This window comes from Triturus cristatus, chromosome 12 (genome assembly GCF_964204655.1).
Source record: "Triturus cristatus chromosome 12, aTriCri1.1, whole genome shotgun sequence".
NCBI lineage: Eukaryota > Metazoa > Chordata > Amphibia > Caudata > Salamandridae > Triturus > Triturus cristatus.
In genome coordinates, this window is record NC_140595.1 from 611199371 (window position 1) to 611220204 (window position 20834).

General features: G+C 42.3%; 1 protein-coding gene across 2 annotated transcripts in view; it reads right to left on the reverse strand.

Annotated features, from left to right (window-relative positions):
• SPIRE2 (spire type actin nucleation factor 2) overlaps positions 1-20834 on the reverse strand; it is a 256806-nt gene that overhangs the window by 139446 nt on the left and 96526 nt on the right. For both annotated transcript variants that reach the window (XM_085638754.1, XM_085638755.1), the window contains exon 2: positions 4348-4397. In XM_085638754.1, coding sequence (XP_085494880.1) covers positions 4348-4397 — 50 coding nt within the window. The remainder of the gene's footprint in view (positions 1-4347; positions 4398-20834) is intronic.

Consider the following 20834-nt stretch of genomic DNA (forward strand, 5'->3'; position numbering starts at 1 on the left):
AGAAGTCAGCACTAGTGTGGTGCTTCTACGCCTTGGCTGGATGAGATTCATGGGCTTCTCTAGTGACGTTCACGCCTCTTTGATGGATAGGCCATTCAACAGATCTCGGCGTTGGAATGCTTCAAGGACATCTGGGCGATGGTGCTTTCCTTAGGCCTTTCTACCTCTGAGAGACAGTACCTTCAACAATTTCGCCCCTGTTGAGGCTACTCCAGAGGCTTGGATAGCTGGCAACACCAAGGCCCACTGCTGCTACAACAGGTACCCAGTCTGTTTGGGGATGTATGGGGATCAAGTAGGGAACGTTCATGCCACCAACAGTAACAAACTTCTCAGTTCCCCGCCTCACAACATCAACCTCCAAGCCGCTTTAGTTTGCACTTAGTGGTATAATATAACACAACACACAAAATGTGATGGGGGGAATGCTTTCGAGGAGTCTAACCACTGGCAATCGTTCAGGGTGTTATGCTAAGATTGCATAAAAGGGTTCCTTAAAGAAAAAATAAAGCCTTATTAGTACAAATGACCACAATCACGGCATTATGTTTTATATCCTGACTTTGTGTTTCTCCCGACCGTTCACTCTTAACATATAATGTCTACAAGTATGGATGATATATGATTCCTACACCTTATAAGTTTTAACCCTATGTCCTGCTTGGGCTATTATAGGATTGAAAAGTGGGAACGTAGCCTGAATCAGATCAGTTGTATTTGATTTAGTCTTGTCAAGTTATTTTTATTAAGGCATTTAATTAATATTCTCAAAAGCATTTCTTTTGGGCACCCTAGTTACACAGAAGGGTTTGACAAGTGGGACCTTATTGGCCTATCCAGGGTGGGAGACCTTTGGGTACGAGGAGGGGTGGTCTTGTTCGCAGACCTGGAAAGCAAGTACAAACTAGCACCCACAGAAACCTACTGATAACTGCAAATACGTCACACCTTGCAGAAGGCGCTGCCAAAGTGTGAGGAGCCCCCCAAATCATCACCGCTCGAGGATAGATTACTAGATCAACACATGCCCAAAAAGACAATCTCCCTCACTTATAGTAAACCTGATTAATAACTCACCTGATTCCCTGGCTCATCTATGAGAGCATTGGGAGCGAGATCTTGAGCGCTTGGAGGATGATGAATGGCCTGATGCCTTAACATTCCTCCAGGTGGCCATGAGGTCTAGGTTCTGCCTAGTGCAGCTAAACATTAATTCTACACAGATGCTACTATGCATGCACTACTATGGTAAAGATGTGCAAGGCACGGACCGCACTGCGTCTTAGGAAATGTGGCCAAATAGGGAAATAGGGACTTTCTTCCACATGACATGATATGGAACTGCCTGTTAATTCTGCACTATTGGTAGTCAGTGGTTGCCTGTCCAAACAATATTATGAGAGCAGCACAGAGTCCTCCATGAAGTGTCCCCTTCTAAATGTCAGGGACGCAACTGACCTTACCCGTATGGCCCAGATCTGGATGACACTGGGGTTGATGGTGGGTAAACTCAATGCGGTGCGACAGTGGGGGGCAGAGCTAGCACCACAACAGGAAGGTCTGAAGCAAGACATGGATTGGTGCATGCTGGCATAGAGAGTGATCTATGAAAGCAGAGGCTGTCAGAATAAATGAGGTCCCATTCAGTTTGCCCATCCGTCAGTTGTGTTTCTCAGTCTGTGATCAGCAGTAGATCACCAAGATCAGGAGCTCATCACAGACTGATAGTGGTCTCCAACACATGGGCACACCGACTGGGACACCATCGATGACCTGCAACATTTTCCGCTTTCCCACCTCTTGACAATATTGAGATCGAAGTTTTGTGTGTGTTGCTTTGGGAGTCAGTTTGTTAATGTCTGGGTGTTTTCAGTGTGTAACAGTCTCTCTGAGTAAGTATCTGGATGTATGATCTTGTTCATGAGAATATGAAAGTGTACCTAATTGTCTGAGGGAGTGTACATGTTGAGTTTGGGTATAGGAGGGTCTTTTGTAATATGTGGGTGTCTCACTGCATACTTGGGAGTCTGATCTATTTCATTGGTTTCTGATCATGTGCATAGGTGCAGAGTATATATATATATCAGTATCTGGTGGTGCACAGAAGTACTGGATGGCTTGAATTTGTGTGTGAAGTTGTGTGTGAGAGTCGGATGGGCTGGTTGCACAATGTATGATTGGATGCTTAATCATGTGTGTTGGTGAGTGCTGGCATGCAGTGGTGTCTGTTGGCATGTATGAGAATCTAATTGTGTACATGAGTTTCTGATTGTGTGCTTAGGTGTTTGCTCATGTTTGTAGGTGTCTCCGGGTGGGTCAGAGTGAACTGATATGCAAAGGTATCTGATTGTGTACACAGATGTCTGCTTTAGGATTGGGTGGCTGACCATGTGCTTCGGTGTCTAGTTGTGTGCTTGGGCATTGACCAAGGCATGAGTGTATGTGTTTGACTGTGTCAGTGCCTAGTGACATGCATGGATATCTGAAGAAGGGCAACTGATGGTGTGCATGGGCATCAGTTCATGTGTGTGGACGTCTTATCATGTGAGTGGGTAGCAGATGTTATGTATGGGCAAGATGTCTGATGTGGATTGGCTTGTTTGATGGAGTGTGTAGGTTTGTCTGATGTTGTGTTGATGTTAGTTGGTGTGTGTAGTGAAGGGATGTATGAGTGTCTGATTGTATATACTGGTGTCTGATGGTGATTGTGTATGTGTTTTGTATATGTCTTTGATCAACTGTGGAGTTTTAAGCGTGTACCTGTGAGGAATGTATGACTTCACAATGCATGCAATTACAACACACGCTTTTCCACACAGTCTTTGCCACACAGTTTCCTTTATCATGCAATGTCTTTAGGGAAACTCCCAAACCAACCATGTTTTTAATTTACTCCTAACTTCCCTTTACCACTCACCACCCCTAAACCCTAAGATTTCCCATACCTCCCTTTACCACTACCACTACCTACTCCTAAACCTTAATTAACTATACCCCCATTAACTGTACCCACCCCATAATCCTAAAATCACCCCAACCTCCCTTTACCCCTACCCACCCTAAAATGACCCTGACCCCCTTGCCGCTACTCACCAATTACACCTAAAGCTACCCCTACCTCCCTTTACCACTGCCCATCCCTAAACCCTAAAACAACCCCTACCTCCCTTTGCCTCTACCCACCACTAAACCCCAAAACTACCCTATCTCCCTGTACCACTGTCCACCCCAAAACCCTAAAATTGCACTTACCTTCCTTTACCATTGCCTGCCCCTAAACTTTAAAACCACCCCTACCTCCCTGTGCCTCTACCCACAACTAAACCCTAAAACTACCCCATCTCACTTTACCATATGTTATTTGTCAAACAAATACTTAATGGCGTGGTAAAGGCACAAATACTTACTGGAGTGGTAAAGGCACAAATACTTACTGGCGTGGTAAAGGCACGAACACTTACTGGTATGGTAAAGGCACGAATACTTCCTGGAGTGGTAAAGGCACAAATACTTACTGGCGTGGTAAAGGCACAAATACTTACTGGTGTGGTAAAGGCACAAATACTTACTGGCGTGGTAAAGGCACGAATACTTAATGGCGTGCTAAAGGCACAAATACTTACTGGCTGGGTAACGGCACTAATACTTACTGGCATGGTAAAGGCACGAACACTTACTGGCGTGGTAAACGCACAAATACTTACTGGCATGGTAAAGGCACGAATACTTAATGGTGTGGTAAAGGCACGAATACTTAATGGCGTGGTAAAGGCACAAATACTTAATGGCGTGGTAAAGGCACAAATACTTACTGACGTGGAAAAGGCACAAATACTTACTGGTGTGGTAAAGGCACAAATAATTAATGTCGTGGTAAATGCACAAATACTTACTGACGTGGTAAAGGTATAAATACTTACTGGCGTGGTAAAGGCACAAATACTTACTGGCGTGGTAAAGGCACGAATACTTACTGACGTGGTAAAGGCACAAATACTTACTGGCGTGGAAAAGGCACAAATACTTAGTGCCATGGTAAAGGCACGAACACTTACTGGCGTGGTAAAGACACAAATACTTACTGATGAGGTAAAAGCACAAATACCTACCTGAGTGGAACTTGCCCGCAAGGTAAAGGCTGTGTGGTAAAAGGGTTGCGTGGTAAGGACTTCGTTGTAAAGGCTGTTTCCCGCCTGAGAGTGATGGTCATTTATCCACCATTTAACTTTTTCTCACATTTATTGACACATCTGCACAACCACACATTCAAGATCGGCCATCAGCTTTCATTAAAAAAAGACAAACATTTTTCTTTGCCAATGCTTGTTAAACATGAATTTACCTTACCTGGTTTTCCATGCCGATAGACATTGGCACTGGAAACCTCTGCTCAGGGTCTGCAAACAAACAGAAAGCAGAATCTTAATCAACAAGCCAAGGCTGGTGGCTCAGTAAACTAATGCATTCACTGCAAGAATCTGTGATTGACCTCATGCTCACAGGTTCAAATTCCTATCCCATCCACCCGGCCTTTCATCCTTCCAAGGCGGAGAAAATGAGTATCATTGAAATGGCTAGGAGTAAGCATCTGTTCTGCAGTGCAGTGCCAAGGTGACCTGGGGTTTCCGTGCCCTTTACAAAGACATGTTATTTTAACTAGTCTGCTGCAATCACTGTTGTTTGCAATCCTAATACTGCTGCTTATGGTTCGTGACCAACAAAAAAAGGCAACACAGGTACAAAGGCAGTGATAACATCTGTGAGAGTGGGATGCAGTGTGGTTAGTAAAAGTGTTATCTGCTGTGGGAGTGGTCATGGTCCAACTGCGGATTGGGATAAAAGGTTAATAAGGCCACCTGGAAACATGGCATAGAAAAGTGTTTCCTCCAAGGGAACTAATTGTGAGTAACTGGTGGGGGCAGCTTCTAACAACAGATATTGAGAAAAAGATAGTGGGGATTCAAGCCTGGCTGGAATGAGTTTCTGAAGCAGGTACACAGCTCTACTTGCATAAACAAGGAATTTTTATTGGATTGTGTTCCATACACATGTGTGATTTTTTCAACAAGCTATACACCCGTTTATGTTCATTTAGAGCGGGGCCTCATTTCCCAGAGCGGATGCCTGGTGAGGAGAGGAGCGCCCCCGTATAGTGACGGGTAAGCGTTTTGTTTCTTTGTGGGTTGCTTTAAATGTACACTGTGAATCACATAGTTGTACTAAGAGTTGTTAAAGGACCCTTTAAACCTAGCTATAAATGATGAAGCAGGTGGTTGTATTATAACTGGCATTTAATGTCTTTTTACTTTTAGGAAATGGACGAACACTCCTGAAAAAGTCAAAAAGAGTGTTGAATGATATAATCTGCAACCCAAGTAGGTTGTATAATTTTCATTCACTGTGTTTTTTCACTTTTGGGTATGACACATAAACACATAGCAGTAGCAAAAGTTCTTAGTTCCTGACGAAAGCCTGATTACCACATAATCCAGAGGCTGAAACATGTAGACCTTCTTTTCCAACTGGACATGAGCAGTTATTTTTTCAAAACAGCTCTTGCACTGGTTTTATTTCGTCACTCGAACAGAACCAATAAAGTATTATATCTGTTTCAGTAGATGATTTTAATATTCACTTTTTCATTGCACTGCTTTCCTCACCACCACTAACAAATAAATCACATCTTTTTTGAACTACGGTAGATACTATATCTTAAACCGTGAGTATGGTTCTAGTTGCACGTTCATGCTGTTGCCTTATTCTTTCTGGAGGCCACAGTAAGGGCTATTGGATCCCAGATGATGTGGGTTGCTACTCAGGTGGCTGATGGGATTCATTTTCACTAGTAAAAGTACTCACTTGCTTTCTGATTTCTTAAGCTTTGACCATAGGTTTTCTATTTTGTAGTTATAAAACAAGGAATAACATATTTGCTCAGTATGTGGGATAAGCTTGGAAAACGAGTATAGGAACTCCACCTGGGGCTTCTGCTAAGGGAACTCTACAACATTTATTGTTGGTTTTAAGTATATGTTTGTATGTGATGTTCGAATTGTGGCTAAGGAATTGAGAGGGTTGGCTTCATAAAGATCCATAAAGTGTGTAGATCATGATTTTTGTTAGTGTGAATATCAGGACCCCTTTCTACTGATATCAGTTTCCAGGGCAGGAAAAATACAGATGTACAAACAAATCCCTAGGCAACTACTTACTTATTTAGCATTAGGTAGAATAATTGCTAATTCATTCTTAAGAAGGCTGGGAGTACACATAGAAACAAACCTTAAATATTCTTTAATTCTATCAAAATATCTCTAAAATCAATGATATACAGTATCTGTACAATTACATGACAAGTTAAAAAGAGAACAATTAATGACAGAACTGCCTCTCATCTAGATAAACATACCCTGGCCAAGTGTAGATTATACAAGTTCAAGATGCAAATATAGTCTAAAACTATTTGATAGTTTAAATGCAACTTTTTCAAAACTAAAGGCATTTTTCTAATAAGATCACAGCTAATGGTTGACAGGAATAGTTTTTTCATCCGTTAATACAGTGAATAACAGAATATCTCAATGAGCATATCCGGTCACAAATTTTGTAACTGCCGCCACCGGTCATGGACGGGACACAGAACCAAAATTGTTGGATATTTCCACAGGTTAGAGAATTATGGATGTCCAGCAAAGCTTGTGTTATTTTTAGAATGTACTGTTAAAATTTGCTATTGTTACAATGTAATGAGCCAAGATTCTTGTTTTATGCCCTTCGAAATGGTTGTACTACTGAATATCGAGCCCAAGAATATCGACATACAAGAATATCGTGGTCAGAATATCGAGGGACAAAAGATTGAAAGGTGAGTGTCTATAGGGAAGTATAGATTTCTTATTCCTAACTCCACAGTTACATAGCCTGCGTATATACATGTGGAGTTAGCTATAGAAATGTATACTTACTTACCTTACGATATTTTTTTATTAGATATTTGCAAGCCTCGATATTCTGGATTTGATTTTCAGGGTGCACACCTCTGAAATATCCCTCAAATCCCATCTGACATAAAAGAAATGGATAGTATCTGAAATGTTTTTCCCTTTATGGTATTATCTAGTGTCTGCTAAGAGTATTCTCATTGTCCAGTGCCGTCTGTTTTGGAAAATGACGGTCCTTTTACGCAACCATGTAGTGCATTGTGAATTTTTACAAATTTGGTTGTGTTTTTTGTTACAGGGCATATTGGGTGGATGTGAAGGTATTTCTCAGGTAAAGCGATCATGTGGCTCTGGAATGAATTTGGAGAAGGGTGTAACTCATGTGCTGTAACACGGCCTCATTTGCCTTCAAGGAAGAGAGTGGATTGTCTTTCAGAGAAATGCAATATCACATCACGATAGGTCTATGTGGAACGCCCTCTACAGCTCAGTTGCCGATTGTTCAAAATGCTGCCGCTAGACTGGTGCTTAAACTTCCTAGACATCTGTCAATCTTTTCACATCTTAAATTTCTCCATTGGCTCCCTGTTCACAGTAGGATCAAATATAAAGTGCTCCTGGTCGCCTATCGGGCCCTAACCAATACCGGTCCCATGTGTCTCCAGAAGCTGGTAGAGTGATACACATCTACTAGGGCTTTTAGGCTGGAAAATAACACCTACTGAGAGGTCCACACATCAATTGAGTCAGATGTTGAGGCAGATCCTTCAACTTCTTAGTAGCCTAACTCTAGAATGTTTTCCCATTGGACCTTTGAGATGCAGCGATTTAACTTATGTCTAGAGCCCCATGGTTTGCATCCAACTAGCATTACTTCATCTTCTGTGGCCTTTAGTGCCAGGGAGCCCTGTTTTTAGGGAAGCTGTCGTGCTCTACAAATACCTCATTCATTCGTTCTTTCGCAGCACCATGGGAATGGGCAACAAAGTGGCAAACAGTGTAAGATTTGCCTTAAAATGATAACGTTTATGTCTATATAATATGACTAGGGTTTTCTTAAACTTGTTGTATTGATGAGCTGCGTGTTGTGTAAACGAGCCAGTGGAAATGGTTATATTTCAACTATTTTAACTAGATTGCTTGTGATATTGTGGACATTTCTTTAGCATTCACATGTGTTTGTATTGCAAGACAAATGATTTGTGTTCACAAGGTAAAGTGGGTTGATTCAGAACAGGGTCACCTGCCTGGACTTGTTTATCGTCAACTTCACCTTGATCCAAGCGCATGCACGCCACCTGCACAGGACTGTCAACCAGAAGACAATGCTCGCTCTGGTGTGTACATAGCATCAGCTCTTTGTTGTGTTAAGTCCATGACACTGCCACCGAGGCTAGCAACAGCTACAACAGGGAAATAGGTAGCTGGCCTCCTGCCAGCTGAACTGCCAGGGACCGTTGTCAGGGGAGTGGATGAGCCCCCAAGAGTTCTATTTGGTCTTTTTTTGTATTTCTGTGCTTACGAGAAGCAGCTATGTTTGGATGATTCCCCTGCAAAACAAAGGAGAGGCCTGGAGACTGGGACTAGCTATCATTAGTGCAGCAAGCGCAGTGGATCATGAGTTCCAGGCAGGGCCGGACTGGCCATTGTGCAACCCTGCCTTTTCCCTGGTAGGTTACAAGTAGGGGTCTCCTTTCTGAGCAGAAGGGGCTGCCATGACCCAACCATGCCCCCATGGCTCCATTACGACACAGCCTCGAGCACTGTGAGGCTGGAATGAACATATTTACCAGGGCTGATTTTGGATTCCAGTTCCACCTTGGGTAAGCAGCCCATTACACTCTTATTAAAGCTTTCTTTTACAACTCAACCAGGGGGAGAAGGCATTTTCCTTGCTTCCATTAGGGACCATTGCCTCTATGTTATGCCACTAAAGAGAGTTATGCACAAATATTCAAGCACAGGATAATGTACTATCCCAACTCCAGCCCTGTCATCCAGTAGTTTAATATGCCCTTAGCATAGTGTTGGCAGGCAGAGAGACTAAAAGTATGGCCATGTCAATGTGCGTGTGTGTAATGGATCCGGATGGAAGCTCACTCAGTAGAGGTGGTAAGGGTAAGGTATTGTAGGTCAGAAGGAAGAACCACCAGACTCCCTGTCCCACACAGTCACTGAAGATATCTGCCAATATTGTCACATACTGTGCAATTAAAACAAGAGCAGGTACTCACTAACTCCCAGCGCCATCAGATATCTGAAAGTACTGTACCATTACAAGAGCTCCATAACATCTCACAACATCTTCAGATATCTGACAGTACTATCCCATTATCAGAAGTGTATGTACTCACTGTCTCACAGCATCGTAGATATCTGGAAGTACTGTACCATTACAAGAAGTGGATGTACTCGCGGTCTCACACCACTTGTAGATATCTGGCAGTACTGTCCCTCTACACGAAGCATGGGTACTCACTGTCTCACAGCCCCTGCGAATACCTGACAGAACTATCAAACAATGTCTACAGATGCCAGACAACACTCTACCATTTTAAAAAGCTGACAAACTCACAAACCGAAAGCGCCTGTAGATATCTGACAGTACTGTTACATTACAACCAGCTTTCTCAAAGTGCCTGTATATAAGTGACAGTATTATCCAATTACTAGAAGCACACATGCTCACAGTCGTACAGTGGTTGCAGAAATGGGATATTACTGTCCCATTACCGGAAGTGCAAGTACTCACTGTCTCAAAGTGCCTACAGATCTCTGACAGCAGTGCTACTCTACAAGAAGCACGAGTACTCACAGTCTCACAACATCTTTCGGATATCCGACAATGCTGCCCATTACAAGGCGTGTGAGTGCTCGCCCTCTTACAGTGTCTGCAGATCTCTGACAGCACTGCTACTCTACAAGAAGCATGAGTATTTGCAGTCTCACATCTTTCAGATATCCGACAATGCTGCCCATTACTAGACGTGTGAGTACTCACCCTCTTAAAGTGCCTGCAGATCTCTGACAGCAGTGCTACGCTACAAGAAGCACGAGTACTCACAGTCTCATACCATCTTTCAGATACCCGACAATGCTGCCCATTACTAGACGTGTGAGTACTCACCCTCTTAAAGTGCCTGCAGATATCTGACAGAACTATCTCAGTACAAAAGGCGTAAGCACCCGCTTTCTCAAAGCCCCTAAAAAATGTCACAGCACTGTCCCACTACAACAATTTTGGGACTTCACTGTTTTATAGACTCTACAGATATCTGTCATTTCCCCGTTACAATAAGGGTAAGAAGCCACGTGGCCGATATTTGTGCACTGCATTGTGCATTAAGTGTGGTCGCTTAACATAAGTGTACTAGTCCTCAAGCTGAGGCTTCAAAATATATGTGAGCTTTCTTGATTCCTTTTGTGCAATCTGACAGAACGTTTTGTACAAAAGTGTCTTCTCTGTTACATTGAAGGGGAATTTCTTGTTTTTCCTGCTGGGCGTTAGCAGCTGCTGCAGTACCAAGGTAAGCCTGACCTTGCAACAAGTGTTGGTTTCCACAGTATTGGGTTTAAAAACTGATAAGAACTGATGCTTCCCAATGCTTCAAATGAAAGTATTATCTTCATCTGGGTGTTGTAAACTTAGATTTCCAAGCAGGGCATCCACCTGCTCCACAGAAAAGCTAAGGCTGAAACTCGTATATGACCTCACCACATGTAGGGCGTGGCGGAGAGACAAACCAAAGGTCGGGAGGCCTGCTGTGTGTGTCTGTGGTCTGCAGCTGCTGTGCAGGGCATACTGCAAGACTCCACAACAAACAGAACAATCATATGATGCCAGAAGGCAAACAGGGAGTCTTGGATTAACTGGTTAGGGATGAGTGATACACTATGGGCCCGATTTGGACCTGCCCACGGATTCCTTTCCGACCGAGCCATTCCAATGGGCTTGGTCAGAAAGGAATCTGACTCGGTTTTCCGGATGGCTTCCGAGCCCTTCGGCCATCCGGAAATCCTTCAGTACTCCCCCGGCCTGTTCCTTCCGGCCAAGGGAGTACGATGGCAATTTCCCACTGCCTTTCTGTGCCGGCCTTTCCGACACAGAAAGGCACTGGGAAACTGTCTTTGGGGGTCCCCAGCAGGGCCTCCATGGGTGCGAGGCTGCCGAATGGAGGCCTAAGGGGCACTGATGGTCCCCCCCCTGTTGATCCCTGCACCCAGTGGCAGGCATCTTGGGGTGCCTGCTACAGGTGCAGGGATGAACTGCACCTCTGCACTTAACGATGCGAGCATGCATTCTGTTCGGAATGCATGCTCCCATTGTTAAGTATAGGATTGCGACCGAACAAGGATCGGTCGCATCCTACTTGCAGGTCTGGAACCGACGACAAGAGGACGCTCGGTTCCAGTTCCTTACCGATGTTGGACTGACTCCGGTCCGTCCGACATCGGAATTGGTCCCTATGTTTGGAGTCTATATCTTAGTCAGTTTGATTCTTAATAATTATTTTAAATTCCAAGCTTTGTGTGTGCATACTGATTGGGAGGTTTCAGGGCAGGGTCTCTTACCCTTTAGGAGTAAGAGATTTTCTAGCAGGTAAATCAGATTTCTAATTCCACTTTACTCTTGTAAGAACAACTCAGAGCAGGGGCGTGGAGAATACTTGTCCTTTTTCCTTTTCTCTTAGAAGGCAGAAGTCAACGTCAAGGGCTAAGGAAATCTGGGTGTGACCCTTAGAAAAGGTGAGGGTTCATGACGGCATTTATCTTCACTATATCATAGCACCTATACCCCTGCTGGCATTTGGCAGTGCAGCCCCATTGCAAGAAGTGCAGGTACCTGTCTGCAGTCCTGGATATATTTGCAAGTACTGTCCCAAGTCAGAAGGCACTTCTACTCAATCAATCAATCAATATCAACTTTATTCGGTAGTTTTGAAAAAACACCATAAAAGTTCAAATAGAATAAAAACACAGTTACAATTGTATAAAAAAAAAAAAAAAAAAAAAGGTTAAAAAGATTATTAAGATGTACATTTTTGGGCACCGCCAGCAATACATGGAAGTAAAAAGTGCATCACAATTTCATTAGGGCGAATTTTTCCAACATATGCAAAGACGTACAGTTTTTCTGTTATCTCAGTCCCTTCGTTAATATGTATAAGCGATGTTGTTCAAGGTTATAAATTTGTGCGATGGCGTATACAAAATTTAAGGTAAGATACAATCGCTTTCGCATAGTTTTCATTTTCCAGAAATTGTAGTGCCAAATACGCTGGGCGACATTGACGGAAACCCCAGAACTTCAAAATAGGGAGTATCCAGCGCTTCCGGGGCTCGCTATAGAATTTGCAAAATAACATTGTGTGTATCGTTGATTGTGGCGATACCAAATCACAAGGGCACATAGAGGTGGTAGAAGTCCTGACATTTTGCTCAGGAAATAGAACTAGTAGATGGAACAAATCAAGTCTAAAGCGGGTAAGCAGCATTCTTTCAAACTGTGTTATTTTAAAATTTAGGTAAGGTTCAGCAGAAAACGCAGTCTGGACTAGCAGGGAATGTTGGACTGATGGCTTGTGGACCTCGGATAATAAACGTAGCTGACGTAAATGAGTTAAACACTCCCTTTTTAAGGTCTTTTTAGGGATTTCCTCTATCAGCGATGGATGGTCAAAGTATTTCCTATATCCAAGATCTGTCAATAACGCTTTGACGTACGACAGCCATTTGATTTTCTTAGCGTGGTCTAGCGTTAAAATATCTTGTATAATCGTCCTGGTCAAGTGGCATTGCTCGGTAATCCATATTCTGCGCCACAGCATTATTGGTTGTAGTTTTATGATGTCAGTGATATAGTCAATGCCCAGCTCAGAGTGGCAGGCATAGGTGGAGCAGGTTTTGGGCACCGCCAGCAAATATCTAAGGAAAGAGTTCTCTATTGTTTGTATTGAGTCCACGTTTTTAAAACCCCAGATCCCCGCCCCATATGTTGCAGTGCTTACGCATTTTGCGTTATATATTTGCACTAGTTCTTTAATTTGTCTCTGCCCCAATCTCTGCGAGAAGGTTTTTAGTGATGATGTCTCTCGGAGGAAAATCAATTTTCTTGTATTAATGGCTGGAGTCCATTTGAATTTTTCGTCAATGACAATCCCTAAATAGGGATAGGTTTTAGTCCTATCCAGGTGTTCGCCCTGCGCCATTAACTTCCTGTGTTTTACGTTTCTTTGCTCCCCTGAGTGCATTGTGTACGTTTTTTTTGCGTTTAGTTTCAGGTTTAAACTTGCCATAAAATCACAATATCTGTTCAGGGCCATTTGTAATTCGTTTGTTGTTCTTGCTAGGATAACAGCATCGTCGGCATATAGAAGTGCTGGTATCTGCCGACGAACTGTTGCCGGGAGGTCCTTACTGCCTTGTAGCATGGCAACCTCTAGGCCATTCGTGTATAGGGTGAATAAGAAGGGGGCCAATACGCACCCCTGCCTGACCCCCTTTTCCACTCTGAAGAAGTTAGTGAGCTCGCCCTTTGTCCCAAATCTTACCCTGCCAGTGGTGCCTGTATATAGTTCGCGTAAGAAATCCACAATTGGCGTAGGAACGCCCATTTTCAAGATTGTATTCCACAGCATTGAGTGTGACACGCAGTCAAATGCTGCGGAAAGATCGACATAGGCCATGTGGAATGAGGACCCTTTGGCGTCCAGGTATTTACTCGCCAGTAGGGACAGGTTTAGAGCCTGGTCAGTTGTTCCTAGTCCCTCCCGGAAGCCATATTGTAGATCGGAAATAATTTTGTGTTCTAAGGCCCACTCCTGGAGGCGGTCAAGTAATATTCGTCCTGCCATTTTGCCTAGGGAGTCCAGGAGGGAGATCGGCCTATAGCAAGTTGGACTATTTCGATCTCCTTTCTTGAAGATAGGTACCAAGATTGATGTTTTCCAGGATTCCAGGATACCTACTTCAGTGGTGGCGTTCAAGACGTTAGTTAGTAGCGGGGTCCAAAGATCTGGAAGATGTTTAAAAACGTCAACCGGAACGCCGTCCGGGCCTGGTGCTTTGGCTGTTTTTGAAGATTTTAAAGCTTTTTGGACCTCTTCATGGGAGAAGTGAAGATTTAACGGATAGACAATTTGTAGTAGAGGTTCAGGCTGATCTGTGTCTTCGGTCGGGTCTATGGCAAAGACTTTAGTAAAATGGTTCACCCATTCGTGTTGGCTTATAGATACATCAATTGATGGAAGGTTGGATTTCTCTGTTAGGAGTGGGGAACGAACTATCTGCCAGAACAAAGCACTATCGTTAAGTTCCGAGCTTTGGATCAGTTTTGACCATAGTTCAGCTTTTACTTCCTTTTTCCTGTTTTTTAGGGCGGCTGTATACTCTTTTCTAAGTCTGATGATTTCGACTCTGTCCTTATGTTTACTGTTCAGAGCTTCCTTTAGGCGTGTAGATGCTTTAGTACATGCTGTATCAAACCACCCTTTCTTCAGTTGGGGCCTTTGTTTATGCTTTTTAGTCAATTCTTTTTGTATGGTTGTTGTAATTGATAGAAAGCTTACTATAGTTTCACTAGGGTGGGTGATGGAATCCAAGCAGTTAATAATATCCGTTTGGTTATTTGTGACAATTTTTTTTGTTGTGGCTTCTTTATCAATATTACCCCACTTCAATGTAAAGCCATTCAAAGAGCCTAGCTCTAGATCGCTTTGATTTAGAGCGGTCAGAATGTCATATGGCTTATTCTTTGTTCTTTCAGCGAGGACCATGATAATGGGGAAATGGTCACTTAAGGGGTTGTTAAAAACCTTAAAATCTTCTACGATGGATCCTATGGGTGATGAGATCAGTATAAAATCAATTATACTTGTTAAACCTCTTCCGTTGAATGTGGGCTGAAATTGAACAGGTGGATTCTTTGTTTCGTTAGCAAAGTTTAGTTCTAGTTCAGCCATGAGTTCATTCATTTTTTCCCCCCCATTAGAGTGTGTAAAATGCGTGAGGTTTGTATCAGACTCATCACTAATACCACATTTATTATTGTCACTATTACTGCATAGATGTAAGTTGAAATCTCCGCCCCAAATTGTTATGCATGCCTTTTTGATGTGAATAGTTCGTTGCTTTTGTATTATTGCGGAGATCTCTGGGAGTAGCGTGTTCATAGCAGAGTTGGAGAGGTTGTTATAAAAGTTTATAATAAGGTAAAGTCTTTGTTTGGTGACCTTAACTGCTATGATCTGAAAATTTGTATCTAAACTTATGGGAATTATCTCATCCACGGAAAGGGTGTTTTTGATATAAATAACTAAGCCTCCGCTATTTCTGCCAGAAGTTGATTTCGTCGCAGGTGACCAAAAAGTTTTAAAGCCTAGTATATGTATAGGCCTTATGGCCCACGTCTCCTGAAGACAGATACAACCGCTCAAATTGATCTGGCTTAGGAAGGCGGGGTCGATTTTCTTTGCGGAGAGACCTGCGATATTCCAGTAGGTAAAATGAAACTGCAAAGTATCTAAGATAGAGTCAACTGGATTGCCTGCTTTAGCCCTCCGTTCGATGATTTCCTGATTAGTTTGGGTCGGTGTTGCAATTGTAATAACTTCATAATTGATTTTTGAGCACTCAGGTTTAATGAGAGGAAGAGGCAAATGCGTAGGAGTTATTGCAAAGGTGGGATATGAGTTAGATGATGAAGTTTGGTTCGTTTTGGATGATTGTGAGAATTCCCCAATATTGTAAGGGTTGAAAAGTCAATCGTTAAAATCTAAACCAGAAAAGGCATTAAATCTGTTATATATTGGGATGTTAAAGGAAGTAGCTAGCGGGGGAACTGGTTGTCTCCATCGATTATCTCCATTCTCTTGATGAGGAGTATCAGAGAGATAAGGATGGATAGATGGGGGTATGGACGTTTGGCTCTGATGCCACTGGACCGAGCCTGTTGGGTATAGAAACTTAGAGTTCTGGTGAGGGATGGAAGGGTAAGAGGTAATAGGATAAGGTCTTTCTAAAAAAGGATTAGTAGGGGCAGACGGGATGTTGGTGGTTGTATTTAGTAAATGCCTGTAGAAATAACCTAATGGGAGATGGGTTGTGTTGAATTCCCAAGTAGAGGGTGGTGGTGCTTTGGCTAGTGTCTTTTCGGCCCACTGGGGGTTTCTGAAAGTAATGACTACACAATCCCCCTCGAATTTTTTCCGTAAGGGGCCTATCCAACCTACTCTTTGCGTATGGGAAATTTCCCCTGCGCATTCTATTGGGAAGTTACAATTCAGGCTTAACCAATGAAGTATCTTATTTTTCAGGGATGTTGTTGTTTCACTCTGTTGTTGCTTAAGTGTTGGAACGTTTACCAATACAAGGACGTAGGCTCCGCATTCAGGTGGAAGGGTAATGCGTGCCGGTATCTGTCTAGATTTATAAGGTTGTTCGTATGATATCTTTGGTTGCTGGGATTTTGCATTAAGCTGATTTAGTTGTGTAGGTTTCTGCGCTGGTTTCTGTGAACCTTTCTGGGATGGTATAGAGGTGCTTACCGTTTGTAAGTTGGCTGTTTGAGTGTTTAAATTAGTGATAAGTGATGTTATATTGGGCGTGGGAGGTTTACTTTCGGCAATTATACTGTTACTGTGAGAATTTTGTTTCGGGAGGGTTATTAACGTCGATATGGGTTTCTTGACTGTGACTGTCTTAGAATGGGTGGAAGTCGTGGGAGCCAGAGGAGCTAAGGTGGAAATGGGTGGCATAAGGTGACTAGTGTTGCTGATTAATCTTGCCATCTGTTTTTCGATATTATTTAAGGTTCGCTCTATTGGTGTTAGTTGAGTTTTTATAAGGTCCTTAATTACATCTAGTACTTGTGAGTTAAGCTCAAGATAGTTCGAGTTGGTAGCGCCATACCCCCTGTGATCGTCAGACGGTACGGTTGCAACAGAGGGGTCGTCCGCGTTTCCCGATGGTGAATAGCTTGTGTTATTCCGGTTATTATTGCGGGTCGTCTTTTTGGACCTCAGGCGCCTTGGTGTATTTTTTTGCTTAATCTTGTTCTTGACTACTAGTCTTGTACTATCTTCATTAGGAAAAGGACCCTCCCTTATCTCCTTATCAGTTGTTGTTAGAGGAGCTACTATTAGAAGTGAGGGCTGGGTTAAGAATTGTGGCCCGATCGCAGTTGGTAGTTGACTTTGGGTGATTTGGGTGGGGCTAATCATCAAAGTTGGTGTTTTTTCGACTTCTACTCAGTTTCACACTACGTGCATGCAGCTCTGCTGGTGACCATCAGTACTATCCCATTACGTATTCCACAGGTATTCACCATACTACAACACTAGAAGGCCGTTGGTATGTGCCCCCCGTCTAGCCTCACAAATTCCGCAGGTACTCCTGCATCACAGGATCTTCAGCCCTGTAAAAATGTCACAGAGTACTGCTCAATGACAAAAAGCACAGCACCCATGACATGCAGATATGGGCTAATATTCTCCCACGACAAGGAGTATAGGTAAGTATTGTTTGACAACACCCACAACTCTGTCAAGCCGTGCCAGTACTGACTCGTTACAGGAGAGAAAGGTACTCGTAGATATGGATTGGACACACATGGGGAGCATAATGTGTGGGGAGGCAGGTGTGAGGTAGCCCATGATGCAGGTCATGATATCGAATGAACTTTGTATCTGGGGAAGGCCATATCCAGCATTAAGGGCACACCAGTGCCAGGTAGTCAGGCGGTCCCCACTGGGGCTGGAGGCTGGGGTCCATGGTATTGCTAGGACTTGTTGTGTGGTCTGCATGAGAGACCTTCAAGATTGGCGCTCTCATCATGAGGAGTTCCCCACACAAAATAGCCACCAAGCCATACCATAAAATATGATTTCCAGCCTGCACTTAAGCGTGGAAACTGCCCAGTTAATCATGGCCTCCTACGATTTGTTTGATAGTTAACTAAGATCAGTGTTGAAGTGCTTTGGCAACTCATCTGGATTTTATCTTTAGATTGTTTGCTGCTTTTGCTTCAGTCCTGCTGATATGTTGCATTGGCTTGCATGCACATCTTATCTACCAGCAAGGTTCTTTATGCCATTTGTCTTTTCTTTCATGTGGTGGTGTTTGGCACCACATTTCTGAATGAATCGCTATACAAACTATGTACCCAACGGAACATATTGTGACTTCCAGAAGAGTTTTACGTCAGAACATCCAAGAAGGACACAGAGAAAAGACGCCTTCATCCAGACCTTGTTACTCACATCCTGGCAGTCTCTGGTGTGCTGAATGGCTATCAGTCAGACAAAGTAGAGAGCAACTCCCTCCCAAGGGAGCAGAGTTATGTAAAGCAAATGTCTTTAAAAATCCTCTCCTTAGTAGATATTAAGGTATAATATAATCTACATTTCACAAGTAATCAATCTTTTTCAATCTGAACACTTCCACACACAATCATAAATAAAACAATGAAAATACAAAGGTTTTTGGAAATATCCAGCAGGTATAAATATACCTGGCTGGTTTTGATTGTTTTAATCATTACCTAGGGACTCATGATTAAAATGTGTTGAGTACCTTGTAGCCAGTTTTATTTTCACACCCTTTCACTCATGCTCCGTTTGCCTCACCACTCCGTACTCATTAGAAAGGTATTCATCATACCTCTATAAACATCCCTGAGCTCCTCCCTCTAGTGAAGGGTTTGTAGCCCACACATTGACTAGGCATCACGGTGAGGAGGTTCCCAATGACGAAGCATGCCACCTTTGGAGAATGAGGGAATTTGTCCTTTAAAAGGAATATCCCACGTCAGTTACGCATACTGACCAACTCCTCTCCTTATTTTATTTCTTCTATCTAGACCCAGGTGTTTGTTTGTGCTTTGTTAAATTTGGTATTCCCACTCCAGTCTATGCAACAGTAGAGAAAGCGTTGGACTCAGGAGGGGTTAAATTTACTATTTCCACTCATTTTGATGTCGGGCGGACCGCCACTGACAGGCCGTCGGTGGAGGTCTACCTACATTCAGGGCATCGGTCCGACCACAGGATAACAATACCGGTGGTTGGAGCAATTATGTCGGGGGAAGACCAGCACCTCTGACAGGCTCAAGGAGCCCGTCGGGGCGGTAGTCGGTCTCTAATCCCTACAATGGAGGTGGTGCTTGTGCAGGCAACGCCGTAGGGATTAGGATGTCCATTTCCGACAGCCTTTTTATGATAGTCCCACCATATAATAAAAGGGCTGTCAGAAAAGGGCTATGGGGGCCCAAAGCAGGGCTCCTGTCCCCTGAGGGCCATTACTAAGTGGCCAGGGGGCACATGTGGTGTTCCCCCAAACAACCATGCACCATGTGCCAGGCACCACAAGGTGCTTGGCAAACAGTGCATGGATGTTTGAAAAGTGCCTTTTTCTACTGTGCCTTGTGCTGCAGCCCGTTTCCGAGCTGTAGCAGAAGCCGCTGTAGAAAAAGGCATTCGTATCGTAATAGGGGGTTGGGACTGCCGACGTCTTGTTGGGCAGTCGTCTGCCCGCGGCAATGGCGGTTGGACGCTGGTCTGACCGTCATTGTAATCAGGTCCTATATTCTCACAATCAAGTAGCCAACCAATAAAAGGTAATTGAAAGCAAAAAGCATAACACAATTAATATATTACAAAATATATAACACAATTTTCTATAAATGAATAAATCATTTTAAATGTATTATTACTTAAATAACTTCCCATCCTGTACCTCTACAAACTAAACAACACATATCTAAAATATAACTTAACAAGTATGATCATTTCACAATTTACATAATTATCAATTAAATAATTAACAAATTAATTATCCAAAATTATTTTTTTAACTTCCCACCCTATACCCCTAAAACCCAACTACTCGCACCGAAAATATATCTTTAAAATTATGATAAATACACAATTTGCTAAATTGTTTATCAATTAAATAATTAATAATAATTCAGGAGTTATTTTAATGAAACTTCCGCCCTTTACTCCTACAAACACAACAACCTGCACCGGAAATATACCTTTAAAAATATCTTAATTATACTATTTACATAATTAATTAGCAATTCAATAATTAATTAAAATGAATTATTAATAAATTATAATTAATTTGCTTCCAACCTTGTACCCCTACAAACCCCACAATCTGCACCTAAAATGTAACTTAAAATAAAATTGATTAAACAATTTACATAATTATCAATTAAATAATTAACAGTAATGAAAAAATAATTATTAATTAATTATAATTAATTTACTTCCTGCCCGTACCCCTACTAACCCCACAGCCCGCTACGACACTTAAAATTACAATAAAATTGAATTTAAAAGCAACTGAAAATGTACAAACTGGTTGAAAAACGTTAACCATAATCGTACAAACAATTTATAACATATACAATTAAAACGAATACAAAATATATCAAAATAATTTTAAAACAATATTAACTATACTTTTGTAAATGATATTAACAACATAGATATTTTTAACATCGATATTAACAACATAGATATTTTTGTAAACCATATTAATTACATAGGTATTTTTGACATCAATAATACTTACCTTAGAAAATCGATATTCTTGTGAACGATATTCCTGCATCATGATATTTGTGAATCACAATATAAAAAATTCGATATTTCTGTATCTCGATATTTTTTATTCAATATTTTGTCTGAATACCCGGTTATATATGAAATAATCAAAGACCAGGCAACTTTCAGTTCCACTTTGCTCCTCCCAAAGCTATTTTTGACCGCCATCAATCTCCTATATCTAGTCCGAGCATCAGTAGGCCTCTATGAGATTCTCCATTTCCTGTTGGAAGTTCGTTACCCGTAATCACATTTAAAATGATTCTCCACAGAATTGCTGTAT